Source organism: Dermacentor silvarum, chromosome 8, assembly GCF_013339745.2.
Source record: "Dermacentor silvarum isolate Dsil-2018 chromosome 8, BIME_Dsil_1.4, whole genome shotgun sequence".
Classification (NCBI taxonomy): Eukaryota; Metazoa; Arthropoda; class Arachnida; order Ixodida; family Ixodidae; genus Dermacentor; species Dermacentor silvarum.
In genome coordinates, this window is record NC_051161.1 from 33,352,168 (window position 1) to 33,368,378 (window position 16,211).

Consider the following 16,211-nt stretch of genomic DNA (forward strand, 5'->3'; position numbering starts at 1 on the left):
GTGCACTTCTCGCAGCACCTTTTGCGGTTTCACCTTCTAAACACAACTACGCGTCGTCAGATTTCAGGCGCGACTACCGTCCCGTATGGTCCCGTCGCGATCACGGCCGTCCATGGCACGCCGTCCGCAAACTCCCGCCGAAGCGACGCGTCCTTTCAAATTCCGCGTTGCTATTTCGGAAACATTTTCCCCGTACCCGCCTTGCGTGCTCCCTTGGCGGGCAGCCGTGCGCGTCTGGCGTTTCCTGAAGCGCCTCGTTACCACGTGGCCGGATTTGTTGTTGTAACTTGTGACTGCCTTGATCTGGAGTAAAGCTATATCCGCTTACCATTAATCCCGAGGATACCAAGCGCAGCGCTTTAGGTAAACGTCACGGTGACCTTTGGGGTCGTGCGCAGTGTGCTGAAAATTGAGACCCGGTCCTTTCCCTGGCCGCGAGAATGGATTAGAGCACTGCACGGGCTCGGGCTTACCCGAAAGCCCGGGCCCGGCCCGTGGGCCGGGCCGGGTAGAGCCGTTTTTTCACGGGCCGGGCACGGCGTGCGCTTTTTGACCCGGGCTCGGGCCGGGCTCGGGTTTTTTGACGCGGGCCCAGGCCGGGCTCGGGCTTTCTGGTGGTGTGCATGTAACGTGCAGCGAGTTATTCTCGGGCGTCTCAACTCTGAAAAACATGTATTTTTCGGTCTCAGGCCGGGCTCGGGCCTAAGGTAAAAGGGTGGCGGGCCGGGTGGGTAACGTAGAATATTTCCGGACCCGGGCCAGGCCCGGGTCTCGCCATAAATGTTTTGATCGGGCTCGGGCGGGCAGCCCAACGTAAAAACAGGCCCGGGATGAAAAAATCGGCCCGTGCAGTGCTCTGGAATGGATATCTATGGCGTGCTCCGTATGTTTTACCTCGAGAACTCAACTCGTGCGGCAATTATCCTGCAGTGCGCGCGCGTTTTGTCCACTACGACAGCAATTTTCTCATAAAAGCGATTATTGTTACATCGAAGCACAAATGCTCGAAAAGACTAGTGGTGTGCTCACTGACGACTTAATCTCAAGCCACAATTTTGGTGGGAATACAAAAATGAAAGGACAGCATATTTCATTTCCCGGCAAGATTGTTGGGGATCCTTCAAGCAAAAAAGCTGGAATGTACCCGAAGGCCTTCGTATAGAACACACGTAGCACCCTGTCATTTGACATTTTGACAATCGGGTGTGCTACCTTTTAAGTGATGATTCCGTTGGCCAAGCTGTACTGCACCTCTGCCAGTTTTTATGGGGTGTATTGTGTAACAGATACGCGGACAGATAAAAATGCAGTTTGATTTTCACCTGAAGTGTAAATGATACTCATTCTTGGATATTATGTGACCTATTAGTGCTTTTGTCTCAAATTTCCTTACTTGGGGAGTGCTCTCTTGTCATGTTGAGTATATTGAAATCCATTCTTTATCACAACCGCGAATTTAAAAATTTAATAGTGAGGTATATGTTAAGATGCTATGTTAAGTGATTGGTTCCCTTTCACAGCTTGCGCAAAGCAGCTAGTCGCAATCGAAAAATTCGATCACGATAAGAAGTGCTCATGTGATACCAACATAATGCTGTGCTAGATTTCGAGAGAGGCTTCAAGATGAAGGCCCAGTCTCGTATGTGTTCTTTGACAGATGGGGACATTTACATCAGCAGTTCAAGTTAGCATCATCTTGACTTTTAAATATACACGTTATGATGAAGTAAGGTCCATAGTGTGTGCTCCTGTTCCTGCTAGTGATACTGCCCATGTGCATTTTGACAAATTGGGTTTCTTGACCCTTGATCCGCAGGAAAAGAAACAGTTCCACAAACCATGCCGTTAGCCGATCTGCCTTCGGTGCCCCAAGCTGCAGAAGTGGCCACCCATGTGTCTGCTGCTATCCCAAAGACATTGCAGTCTGCGAAAAGCTGTGAGGTGCGACTGAATGGCACCACAACAGCACAGCCTGTTCTTCTGCCCAGCAAAGATGCTGCGGTGCTGCCGAACTGTGTGACGTCGACAGTGCCGGAGCCTACCTCTGGGCCCCCGTTAGCTGCTGCACCAGCAGTGGTGTCCATGGCGCCATCGCCTGCTTCTTTGCCGCAGCAAGCCACTCCACCCTCTGCTTGTTCCTTTGCGCCTTGCTCACAGACGTCGGAGCCAACCTCTACTGCAGTGCTCGCTAAGGTCAAGAAGGATGGTGAGAAGAAGAAGCAGTCGACAAAGTCGGCCTCTTTGAAGTCCAGCTCCAAGTCTCACTCGTCAAACAACGGGGCTACCTCGAAGTCGGAAAAAAAACGGACAAAGTCAGAGTCTTCCGATAGCAAGGAGCGACGCAAGAAACACAAAAGCCACAAGGATGGTGAGCTGCACAGTTCGAAGTTGTCTAGTAGCTCTAAGGAGGGGAGGAAGCACACCGAACCTCCGGACAAGAAGCTGAAGATTTCAAGCAATGCGGTAGCTAAGGTGAGCATTGTGGCCTGTTTATACCTGGGCCTCACGAGTAAATTTGCTGTCACCTTGAGTGAGTGTCATTTGTGATTATTGCATTTCGAAGGCAGTCACATGAGAAAATGCAGTGACATTCGACGGTGAGTATGCTCGGTGAACGTGCTTCACTCCATCTAGCTCACTCACAGTGTTCAGAGTCAGCAGCGGCAGTTGTTACAGTATACCAAAAGGTTTGTTTTCCAACTGTGTATGGTTTCATGTTGCAGAAAGGAACCACCATGCATTATGCTCTTAAGGTCAGTTTCACAGTGGTTGCTGCTATCTTGTCTGACATGCAGTTGTCCTTTTCCCAGCATGCATTGCAGCCGAAAATTTTCCAGGTGCACAGTAGAGCATACGTGCCAACCTGTGAACTTTTCCTAATAACCTTGGACACAACATTGAGGATGAAGGGGGGGGGGGGGGGGGGGCGTAGTTGCACGAAGTATGTTTTTTCTTGCTCTGAGCATACGCCTTTTGAGGGATACATACACACGTCATTAACAACCTTTTCCCTTTAGACAAAGCACACAAGAAGCAGCCAACTTAGAACAGCAGAGACTGACAAGCAGTACATTGTTCTTAGTTCACAGGGACTATACCAGCAAGTTTAGTGTTGCCAATTTCGCCTGCTTCAGGAACTTGCTCGAAGCAAGTACCCCTCTGGCATCTTTTAGCCATCAAAATAATTCCAAAGGAAAGTTCAGAGATCGATGAGCTAATGCTTTTTCCAAACAGAATTTATTTTTCATAAAACTTGACGTAACATTCGTAAAGCCATAAAACGAGCACAAATTTGTAAACATTACAAATAATTTGGGAGGATTGGCAGGTCTTGTAGTATTACCATAAAGCAGTTTTTGAGAGCCTTTTTAAAATTTTATTTTGCTGTGTATCATCAAGCCCAGAAAATGGCACTGGGTTGAGAGCACTCCCTCAATGTGACACAAAATTTGCAAATCTCACTGGGGTATTCATTCTATCTTGCAAGCTCTTTGTGCATAGGAGTCTCAATTTTCAGTAATTTCTGTCCAGAAATATCGCATGATGGGAGGGTGTGCTACCTCGCTTTACCATTTACACATGGCTTCAGAACGGCGCAACAAGGAAGACGGCAGACAAAAGAACACACGAACACAAGCGCCGAAGGATTACTATCAGGTTTAGTTCCAGAACATGCATAATTTCTGGAATTATCATACACTGCCACAGTTGTAAATGCACCTTGATGTCATGCAGCCTGCTTTATGTCGCTGTATGAAACTACACATTCGTAAACTAATAGGCACAGTACAGGCAGAAAAGTGCAGAGAACTTTGTTGGCACTTCTTCATCACTGTTTGTTGCTTCGAACAACAATCCTTGAAGAGTTTCTGGAAACCTTACCACGTTTATTAACCGTGCCTGCTGATAAAATTCATGGCAGTAGGGTTTGTCGAAATTTTTGCCCGTGAGAAATTTTACGGGGAATGGGACAGCAGTGTTGTCGTATCTTCGTAGCAGCTGCTAATCTATAAATCCCCATGAATACTGCTGCCTTTGATGCGTAATTTCACCTCTCACCGCGACATCTTTTTTTTTTGGGTGTATTTGCTGCCTTGGACTAAAGTTGCCTAATACTTATCCGGATCGCTATAGACACGCATTATGCATCCTATTGCAGAGTACCTGGCTCACTGTGTTGCTGAAAAGAAACCTCTACAAGAATGACGAGCGTCAATTCTTGTTTGGGATAAAATTGAGTGAGCGCTAAATAAAATATTGTGCCAGAATAAATGTATAAAAGGAAATTTGGGGGGAAGAGGAGCCTCTTGAAAAATATCTTCCAACATTTCAGTGAATGTTGCTTAGAGATTTGGGATGTATGCTTCAGATGACCACTGTCACCTTTTGTGCAGAAAGCCTTGCAGTTGCCAGTTTCAGAACCCTGTATTACAGTGCACAATAAGATGTGAAGTGTAAATAAGATGGGAACAGTCATCTTTAATCCCATTAAACATCTCGAAGCATGTGCTATCGCTATGAAAGAATGCTTCTAGCTTCCAATATATTAACGCATTTAAGTGCGTTTTCCTAATATGCTGAAGCTTGTTTGTCTCGCTAGCATATCAATATTGTCATTGTGTGGTGTGCATTATGAAAAAAAAAAAAAAAGAGAGTGCTCTTTTATGCCAAGCTTCGTGTGATATATTGATATTTTTTGTTGTTAGTTCTCGGGAAGCACAGCTGTGGATTTGTTTGGTTTTCTCACACGAGCACAGCTGTGTTTTTGAACTGCTCCTATTTTTATGCATTATCGACGCATGCAGAACAAGACTGAGTGCCTCGCAAAACAATATCGCTAAAATCTGCATCTGATTTTTGTGCAGCGGAGCAACGTTTGTTACACATTATGAAAGCCGTGTAGAAACTCTGCAGGGTGCGCAACTTGTCTGCCCTTGGAGTGTGCGGGTGTCATGCTGTGTTGAAAGAACTGCAACATAGAGCTAATTGTAGCTACTGTTTATTTACGACAGAGGTGCTGCAGTAGGTTGCAGGCTTCTTTATCCAATCTTGTAAATGGATTTGCTTTGGAAGTACCTAGCTGGCCTTTGGCTTTACAGAATCGAGTAGGAAATCCAGCTACACAGTTTTAAGGGACACTAAAAGTAAGTTTAGGCTCATCAAGTATTCTTTCAAAACTGTATATTCCTTAATTTGTTAATTTCGCCATAATTTTTTCAAGTCAATTTATTTTCAGTTTGTACAGAGAGAAAAGCAGTGTCGTAGCAGTGCTTGGTAAGCTTCGCTGCCCCTTTAGTCAGCAGCGTACACAGACAAATGTAATCGACACATTACTAAGTAAATGCATAAGTTTTTCATTATTTACACAACAGGATATGTTTCATATAAAGGGAAACAAGGAACCCATACTTTTTAAACATACCAGGTTATTGTATACATCACTCACAAAAATGCATGCTTTATGACAAAAATACAAAATTATACATATGCAACATGTTGATTATTAAAGCTTGATTATTAAAGGAGAAAATTGAGGTTTTGAAGTTGAAGTTTTTTGAGCCAAAACCTCAGTGCCGGTATGTCAGGGTAATGTAGTTTATTTCGAAAATTTTTTCATATTGTGGCGTTGTGGCTCAGTGAAAGTTTTTGAAACTTGCTACTCTTTTAGAATACAATGTAGTCCATCTTTACCGATCAAAAATTAAATAGGCCAGAATAGACTCCATAAAAATTCGTGATATCGTGCCAAGCTGGTGCAGGATTTTCAAGGCGGCTTTGCCAACTGTCCGTCGTTCTAGTCTTTTCTGGCTTTCAAAGCCTCTGCTGACAGTGAAAGTGACCAACAGCTGAAACTTTTTTTTTCTCGTTAGTATCCCTTTAAAACTACATGTATCAAGTTTGTGACCTACAGGTTGCGTGTAGCCTGCGTAGTCACTGTGCATAATCATTGACTCATAAGTTACGTGGCTTAATCTTTTCTCCCTATGCCTTCCCAAATATGCCCCTTCAGAGCTTAGCAGGAGCTGTATGCTGCCTTATGTATGCCGTTTTATTTTTAAGTCCACATTTTGCAACTATCTTTTTTTCTAGTTCCAGCCTTCTTGCCTTTTGCTATTGTCTTGCCCACTGCTGCGCTACCGCCAGCAATTGGCCACTTGAAGTGACATATGACATAAAAAAGAGAGCATTGTTAACGAAATGCCAGCCCTTTGAGATTCCTGGTCAGGGGCAGTCTTGGGTTTGTGGTGCAATGTTAATCCAGGTTTCCTAATGTACTGTTACCCTTCCTTTCCACTCCAGTCCTCCGGCCACAGCAGCAAGAAGGACCAGCTCCCACACAAGACGAAGCCACCACCTCCCCCAGCTCCACCGCCAACAGCAACACCTTCCGTCACCGCTGCGGTGGCAGTGCATCCCCATTCACATCATCAACCCCCGTCGTCAACCCCATCGTCCTCCTCATCCACGCTCACGTTCTCTCCGGTGAAGAGTACTAGCAGCGGGAGTGGAAGCAGTTGCAGCCGGTGCAGGCGCAAGTGTGCTTCGCTGCGCAATGTGGGCATCCAGTGTAAAAAGGAGCGGCACAGCAGCGGCCACTCGACTTCGTCGTCTGCTGCCAGCAATGCCCTTGGCCCTCCAGCTGTGGTGGTCGGTGCGTGGTCCCTCGTCCCGCGGATGCCGGCTTCCCTGGAGTTTGGACACATGCGCCTGGGACGCTTTGTGCGCCGGGAAGTGCACCCCAATGGTGGAGGTGAAGTACTGCACCTTTACTGGGACGAAATCTGTCAGCTTGAGCCAACTGACATGATGCGATTGGCGAAAGATTTCCTCAAGGTGAGCCTAGAACCGATCGCAGGTATATGCTTGCATGTACAGTTGACAGGGCAATATGAAATTTGTTTATATTGGTAAACTGTTCTTAACGGGTGTGCGAATAGTAATTTCTGAGACCGAATCGAATACCAATAGAATGGGGCCAGAAGCAAATCGAATGTTCAATACTTTTGGAAAAGTTCTTGAATAATGAACTGCTGGGGTTCTCACCATTAATATAAAACAGTCTTCAGATCCTAGTATATTGAAAATACTATCAAGTTTGTTATTAGATTGCACTTTTTAAGCATTGTTTATTAAAAGCACAATTGGAGAATAAGGAGCAAGTATGTAGCTTATTCACCTACTCGGGCTTATTGGTGAGTGCGAGTTTTAAGCACCTGTAAAAATCGTGGAATCGACAGTGAAACTACTAAGAAAATCGCACTGTTTTGGGTAAGACAACCGAGTGCAGTGAGCAATTTGCTCATTCCTTTGTGCTGGCTTTCGCTCAAAGCTCTGTTTTAGTGAAAAAAACAATTTCTGACTGTTAGTACTTCGGCCCCAAACATGCAGGACTCAACAGGAAAGTACGAGTGGGAAGGCGCTGGTCAGGGTTGCATAGCCTGGTTCTTATTTTTCTCCTACCTACTAATTTGTTGTCACAGTTTGACTAAGCGTATGAGAGAGTTTGTCAGTTTTTTTAGTCATGGAAATTTAGATTAAAAAATCTGGGGAAATTTGCTAAAGCTTTAGGGAATGTTGTAAGAGTTATTTGGTATATGCCCTCAGATTTTTGTTTTGTAAATGTGTTGCAGGCGTGACAGATTCTGCACTAGAACAAATTACCCTATGAGTAGCTTTTAACTATGGATTTCTCGGTTTCTGAAAGGGAAGTTCCCTCAACAAAGTCTACGCATCTCTGTGTCGTTTCATTGCTGTGAGGCACGGAGTAAGAAACCTTTAGGTGTGAAAACTCCTCCAGTTGCAGCGGCCAGAAAATGTCGCAAGCCCGCGGAGCCACTGTAATGCTGGCAGCCGAGAAAGAAATTATCGCCGTCTTGGTTGCCAAGGCAACCGGTCACGTGTGTTGGTTCCGTTCAGCCGCGCGCCTCACAAGTTCTACTGAGGGCACTCACGCGTCCCACCTGCGTCCCATCTTAGGCTAGCAAATTCCGAACAAGGGTACACTGCCTGTATCAGCGCTGTTAGTATTACGGCCCTCGAATAGACACCGACAAGAACAGCTGCTGTTTGACTTAAAGGCCCACGAAAACAACATTACGGCGTGCATGCTGAAGCAAACGCCGAACGCCCGTGTCGTCTGCTTTGCTTCTGCTTTGAGCGGGAGACACGGGCACCGCCGAAGAGAATGCGCCCGAGCAGCCCGCCGGGCTTCTGCTTTTTTTTTTTTTCTTTTTTTTCGCTGCTGCTTGCGTGACGCGCCGCAAGGCGCTGCCGCTGCATGCACACCCGTCGGCGCATACTAATGTGACGTTATCTGGTCGCACGCGAGCACCCGTGTTGATGGGAGTTTCTGCTCCTAAATAATCTTCCTCCGCGCTGTGAGGTTACCTGTTAACACTTGCTTTGAGGATACATGTTAACTGTCTTTACCACAAAGAGTTGTAGAATGGCTTGTTTCTGGGTTTCTTCTTTGCAGTTTTATTGAGAAAGCACGCCAACTTGTAAAGTGAATGAACTATTGGGATTCTTAGCTGAGGTTCACAAGTACCATAGGCGTGAAGTCTTTCTAATGAAATACAGTTGATCAGAGTAATTGTAATATAGAAAAAATCCACTTTTGGGAGAGTGAAGTCCTCTCTCTGACTGGAATTTTAAGTGCAAGGAACTTTTTCTTTTATCGAGCAAGATGCTTTACTGGGCTAGTTGGTGTGTAGACATGATGGAAAGTAGCTCAAGAAATCAGGACAGTAGCACTGTCCTTTCGCCCTTCTTTTCTGCTCTTCTTTTTGTGCTACTTTTCATTATGTTTTTCTCTGATGTTCCTGAAAAGATGAATTCGTTAACGAGACATTATCTATTCTGTCATCAGAAAGTTCTTTGGGAATATGGCAAGGGTGCTGGCATTGGCAATGAATGAAGAGTATAAGTAAACATTACTTAAATTGGGCCACAAATTTATTTGCACTGTGCAAATTTTTATTTAGTATACGTGTCATTTTGGGAAGTTGTTTGTGTTTAGGTTAACATTCTGTGTGAGGGCATTGTATCTGAGTATAGTATGTCACCGGCAGTGTGTAAAAGGCAGGTAGTGAACGACTTGTGTTGTGGTCCACACGAATTCATAGTAGACATCACTACAAAACACAAATACTGCAGGCTCTACGCCCTCAGGCGGTCAGGTGATGTAGACCTGTTGCTGCAGGCTCTACGCCCTCAGGCGGTCAGGTGATGTAGACCTGTTGCCGCTCCAGTGTTGTCTAGATTTGAGCCTCTTGCCAACTTGGGTCACTGAGTATGTGCGACTAGGTGTGTGCCGCTCTTCAATGAATGTCTTTGATGCCAAATTGAGTAACTAGGTTTGTGCCGCTTCACAGTGTCAAAAAAGATCCCTTGAATTTCTCCGATGCTGAGTGGAATTGAACCCGCGTCACAAGGGTTCCTCAAGGACAGCAACCCAAATGCTTTAGCAAGCCGCGCCACAGATGCACTGGGTATGTGCAGCATTTCAATGAAACACTTGTCGACGTGGGTCAACGAGTGTGTGCCACTGAGTGTGCGGCAAGCGAGGGAACAGTTATCAGCGTTTGCAGGCACCGGTGCGCCACACTTCTCGTCTCGAAGGCAGTGTGTCCAGAAAGAGGAGCCCGTCTGCCGCATTCTCACGTGCTGGCTTGCCATCAGAAATGTTTTTATTTCCAACAAACTTTGTTGGGGGTCCTCCAGGCGAAAAGCTGCGACGTGCAGCTTGAATGTGCCCGAAGGCCACCCTGCATTTTAGAGGCCGCATGCAGGCTTCATGGTAGCAGTGGCGCTAGATGGCGCCAAGTATTCGTAGGGAAGCGCGAAAGAAAAATCCTGCTTCACTACACACCTCCTGCATAGCTCGTTCCGACAGTGGCAATACATTGTGTCACTACATTGATTCAATGCTAATGCATTACCGTCGACAGTCATCATGAAATGGATTCTGCCGCAATTTTTTTTTTTTTAATAAAGGAAATGCACCTTGTAATCACAGGAAGAAAAGTGGGATCACAAATGTTTAGTATGAACCTTTCCATGAAAGAAACATCTCTGAGGCATAAAGTGAAATCATGCCATGTTGCATTTTGTGGTGTGTTTACTGTGTAGGTCTTGTGTTGCATTTAGTTCACCGGTTACATTTCTGCTAAAGTGGCTGACAACTATCTATTCTGCTTTCTCTGCACATGCTGTTGACTGACAGACTTGCTGGGCACTTAGTTGTTATGTGAAGGAACATGCCATATGTTCAGTTATCTGCAAGTTTAACTGTTCACTGCTGTATCATTGAATAATGTTATTAATGCAATAGCCATTGTTTGGGTACTTCAAGCGCATTTCGCCCTTCCGGTATCTGTTCAACTTCTTTCACAACTGACTGATAAGTGGTGCGATTGATAAAATTGAGAATGCGAGCTCCTTTAAATAAATGTTTTAGGTCTAATATAGACACTTATGCAATCGTGCCGTGGTTCATTCAAAGTCAGAGAACTGAACCCCAAGCTACAGGGCCAGCAGCACAAAACTGGCTGCTGTTGGGAGGCTGACTTTAGTGAAGCTTTCTCTGTGGCATCCGAACTTGTAAGTGCTATGACGTGTGATTGTGTTAATGCAATTATCACTGAAGTCAATAGTTCAGCAAGTTAGTATGCGTTCATAATGAATACTGAGGGCGGCAGCACACAAAGACCAAACACAAAGAAGTAGGAGGAGATGATACAACACGATTATCATTCTCAGCCTACTTCTTCCGATTGTAAATAAAGGTGTCTTCAGCAATACATTTCTCTCACGCTAATCGCATTAATGTCGACAGTCATTGTGAGATGGGTTCTGCAGAAAATTTTTAATTAATGCCCTTGGGAATATCGCTTTAGTCAGTGTTGTATGAAGCCAAGGAAAGCATAAGGGAAATTCCCTCTCCTTCCCCCAGTGCAGGGTAGCCAACCGGGCTCGGTCCTGGTTAACCTTCCCGCCTTTCATTTATCCTTTTACGCTCTTTCTCTTAAATGAAATGAAGCATGTAGTAAAAGAAGAAAAGTTGCTTTTGGCCCACTTTCATTTCACTTTACCTTATTTCTAGCGTATCAATTAAAATAACAAATAATTTCCCCCTATGCTTTCCTTAGCTTCATATGGTTGTGACTAAAAAAATTGGGCCCCATGGTTTCCCTTCTTCTAGCCAGTGTTGGCAGTTTAAAGGTTTAGGAAGCGCCTTTTTAGCAAATAGTTTCATGGTGTAATTACCTGGCATATCTTTTATTTAACAAGGGACCCCAGTTACTGAACAGCAGGTGAAAATTAGGCCTTGTTAATGTTGCTTTTTAAGAACTCGGTATGTGATTCAACAAAACATGCCGCAAATTTCATCTCTGTAACCTGCTCCGCTGAATCAGAGTGTGCACTTTTTTCTTTGTGCTGCTAAGTTCTCCTTTCACGATAGGAAGTTTTCATTTTGTCATTCCTGTTACTGTAACGCATGGGATTGCTGTCACAGGACACCTGCAGCACTTGAACGTAATGGAAATTAGATAGTTTGCTGGTTACTTGGACCGATGCTTTTTTCAGGGTTCAGTTGGGACACAGCTTAGGCTTGGCTTTAAGGCTGTAATTGAACGCAGCAGTTGCACAAGCAGCACTGTTGCAAATCACAGGCATGTACATTGATAGTTTTCTGCAGCCACTCCTATCCCAGTGAGCCAGATATCACCACTGAACGGACATTGACACATTGTGCAGATTGTATGAAAAACTTGGGTGAAACCAAGTGTCTGTGGTGACAGGTTCGGCCCTGTGAATTGTGAGAGAACATGGTCATTAATGTCCTTGTCCTTAATGCAAGGAAAGTGTAGCAGGGGATGCTGGCATGAGTTGGTGCCTGGTATGTAAAATGATGAAGGCTGTAGAGATGAAAACATTGTAATGTAAGAACTAATGATAACTGCTCACAAATTTTTTTTATATCATGTGGCACTCTGTTATTGCCACAACAAACTGCTGCGGCAATTGTTGCTCATTTTCGTCATTGTGAAATGAATGTTTAAAGCACGATACACCTCGTTTAAGATGTTTTGTGCCTTTCGGTTGCCTCCTGTTAGGAAAGTCTGGCACTGTCCCCATATATCACAGATCAGTAAACTGCAGCTGATAAACTGTCTAAAGCAGAAGAACACAGCAAGTCGTCGTACAGTTTATGTGAAATTCTTATGCCATGTACGACAGTTTTGCAATTGCAAAAGTTCTTCAGTGGTTATATCCTCTAGATGTTACAGTACTATGTCAGTTTCGTGAAAGAAAAGAATTCTCATCCACAGTAGCATGATGCTACATAGGAAACTCTTCCTTCACCTTGCGGACTTGTGCTAAATTGATTTGCCACTGTCTCATTTTTTCTGCTTTTAAGTGCTTCAGAATTAGACTCGTGAATCTCGTAGTGCCTAGTTTTCATCAATATTCGTTCTTAAAATTTTTTCAATGTCCTATATAGGAAATTTACTGAGACATTATCTAGGGTATTCTAAATTTTGCTTTTAGGTGTGAGACAGTTCATTCGACTATTGAGCAAGTGAAGAAAAGAGAATATAATGCACATTTACTGTTTTACATAGGACATGTACGATTCATTCATTCACAGATGCTTAGCTTTGGAGCTAGAGCATTTTTCATGCTTCGTTCACTTATTACCTTCCTGCTTGTGTTTAATTCTGGCAGGGTGCTGCTATCCTGCACTTGTTTTTGTTCTGGCTAACGTTTAATTTCTGGATAAGTGCCAGCAGTTGTAAACCACGAAATCTTGTCTTGCTTCACCTCATGGATTGTTGCTATCTTAGGCAAAGCTGTTTTGGCACACCCACACTTTTTCTTTGCGGTTGTGTGCTGCTTATCAGGAGTTCTTGCTGATAAGAATGGTAAACTACTCGTATCGAGATTGCGTCCTGCATAGGGTATGGTATATGTGAAAGAACATGTGCAAAAAAGACAGCCTGACTGAAGCCATAGTTCAACCTATAATGGGGTTATGCTGGACCTTTAGCTGGCTGTATTTTCGCTGCTATTGATGTTGGAGTGGTTTGTTTAGAATGAGTGCATTACTTTGGCTCATAGGGTTGTCTGGCATGATTATGGTGTAAAATAGTATTTATTATTTATATACCTGTGTGCTTACCTTATAGTGTACTTTTGCTTACGAGAAACTAGTGGGTTTAAGCACGAAAAGTGCCACTCTACATTTGACCAGGTTAATTTCCTATAAACTGTATGCGCTGGGAAGTGCCGCTAAATTGCGTTGGCATAACTTGAAGCATCAAGCTTTCATTAATATAAAATATCGAAAAGATCAGCATAAGGTGTACCTCTGGCTCCTAAACACCCCATATAAAACACAAGAAATGTCAATGAAACAAACTTTAGTAGGAAAGTGCATCACAAACACAAGTGTTCAGTAGACAGATGCTGTTTCTAATGTAGGGTGTTCTTTTACTGCCATTTTTCTTGACTTGCAAGTTATCTTGAAACTCTTTGAGGAGAAGCAACTTGGAATATCATTAAATATTGTGTTGCTGTAGCTTGCATTCCCCTTGGCAGATTTTGTAAAGCAACTTATTTTTCTCCTCCTCATGATGTGTTTATTTTTTGCATTGCAGGAAACATTCTACGAAGATCCGCCCGGTGTTGCTCGCTACGTCATGGGCATTGTGCACGGTGCAGCGCAAGATATGCCGGATTTTGTCGACTACTTTGCCGAGCACCATCCCAACCTGGTGGTCAAGTGCGGTGTGCTGTGCCGCCATTCGGACATTGAGACTACTTCTATGGTCAAGTTTCAGGAAATGGTAAGCGCTGTTTAGTAAACATCATTTACATTCTGCTGATCTCGTGTGTTATTGTGTATGGAGTAGACTAGATTAACTCAAAGGGACCATGAAAATTGGTTTGTTTTAGCAGAAGGGATTCACAAAACTCAAAAGTTGCTGTTCCTTGTGGAGCCAAATATTGACACACAAAAAAGTAGTAATAAACTAAGCAGCCTTTGAAAGCCCATTAAACAAGACCTGTCCATGCTGACATTATTTCTCAATTTTTAAAATGACTGATTCATTAATGACAGCTCTCATTATTGCAATATCAATAGTTAATTTGTTATTTGCTGTTGTCTTTTACTAACATTAATGTTTTTTGTCGGAGTTGCGCATAATCACAGAAACAGCCTATGAAACGTGATATTTCTTGGAACAGAAGTCACACGTGCTTCTATTATCCTCCATGATACACATAATTGGTGGCATGGCACGGAAAGGAAGTTGCAGAGGCGCTGGCGGCAAATTGTTTTTGTCAAGCCACATTTGCACGAGAGGCTGTAAATCTTCCTCATAAACTTGTACAGTGGAATCTCGATGATACGAATCTCGCGGCGTTATGAAAAATATTCGTATTAGCCAAAATTCGTATCATCAAAACGTTATTAAAACTAGCTAAATTAAAGAGTCAGAGGTGAACTCACGCAGGCACACGCACGTAAAGAGCATTTACAGTATAGACCACTTATAACGTAACCGTTTATAGTGCAGAACTGTCTACAACGCGGCCTTTTCCGACTCCCGTTTACCCTCCAATAGAACTCCATGTATACGTATACCGCTTGGAGTGCAGCCGCGTGAGATGAAATACTGGTTATAATCCTGCTTTCGCGGGACAATCTCGCCGACAAGGGCAGTAGCGAGCATGCTTCTCAACAAGGTGCGTCCAACTATGGGAGAGAAGATCAACGAGGGCGATGCAGAGACGTGGAGCATGAGTCCAAGGGCGATAAAATAGTCGCCGCGCGCCGTATGTGCGAGTGAAAGCGCGCGGGGGACACACGCATTCACGGAGAGCGAACGCACAGCCGAGAGCAAATGCGACTTCCGTTGTGCGAAAGGCCGTGGGGGTATGGGAGGGAAGGGGGGGTGACGCTGTGCTGCGGCACCAAATGCATATCTTGCACAGTGTAAGTGGTATCTTGCAACCAGGCGCAAGGGTAACTGGCGACACAATCTCCCACGCGAAAGAAGCAAAGCGGGAAGGCAGCGCGGGAGGGAGAGAGAGAGGGGAACGGCTTCTAATCTTCCAACAAATGTGTTCTTGTACTTTGCGCCTGTGCCGGCTGTCGGTGTTATCGCGCGCACCGTATCTTGAAAGCGATCTCCACATGGCTCTGGCCTTTGTATGCGTTGTGCTTACGCCGCTCAGTTTCCCTTGAAGCGATGACCGCACGAACCTTCGCTCGCTGCGGCGGCCGTGCTTCCCCACGTGGGGAAAAGCACAAAAGAAAGCAACAAAAGCGCTACCGCTTCAAACTCTTCGCGCCCAGTCGTGGGCTCCGCGCTGTCCGGCGCCGCGTCTGCGCCTCCGTACCAAAAGAAAAAGGGAGAAAGCGTGTGACTGCACGCTGTTCTCTTTCACGGCCGTCGGTGGGGCGGCGTTTATTCGTATCAACCGACACGGGTGGAAAATCGATTCATAACAACCGTTCTCTAGCAAGTTGCAAAGTAATGGGGCTCGGCCAGGACCACAGAAAAATTCGTATTAGCCGTGATCGTATCATCGAGATTCCACTGTACTAAGTTGAAGCTCTGAACATGACTCGCTAGAGCTTCATCACTTTGTCCCCTTCACCACTGTGGAGAGGACAAAGTCATGTTTTCGCGGAGGCCGTATAGCACATGGAAAGCCAAAAAAAAAGAAGGCAGCTAGCTTCGACGCAATACTGTGATTGTTGAAAGTGAAGCTATCTTGTCTGTTCCACTGCTGCAGCTTGCAAGCAATCAGCTTGGGCATCACCGGAGTGGAATGACACCAAATGCTATGTTCACCTAACCGAACCACACTCACCACAGTCCAATCAATGCAGCATAAAAACCTTTCATTTGCCACTAGAAAGCTTAGCTTTAATATCGCATGGAATCAAGGCGACAACGTGAATTACGGCAACTTTGTTCATAGCCGCTACATTTTGTTTTGCGACACCATGCACACATCATGTCTGAAAAATCAAGCAACATCTGGCGCGGTATCGGAAATTTCGGTTGCTGTTATGTACAGTGGAATCTCGATGATACGAATCTCACGGGGTCACGAAAAATATTCGTATTAGCCGAAATTCGTATCATCGAAACACAATTAAAACTAGCTAAATTAAGGGGGGACGCGGG

The 16,211-nt window shown here is 44.7% G+C and overlaps 1 protein-coding gene across 1 annotated transcript in view; it reads left to right on the top strand.

The window, feature by feature from the left end:
• The window catches only part of LOC119460995 (uncharacterized), a 32,191-nt gene that overhangs the window by 1,153 nt on the left and 14,827 nt on the right, over positions 1-16,211 (top strand). Inside the window, 3 exon segments of the mRNA XM_037722162.2 lie at positions 1,817-2,472; positions 6,301-6,834; positions 13,665-13,853. Coding sequence (XP_037578090.1) covers positions 1,817-2,472; positions 6,301-6,834; positions 13,665-13,853 — 1,379 coding nt within the window.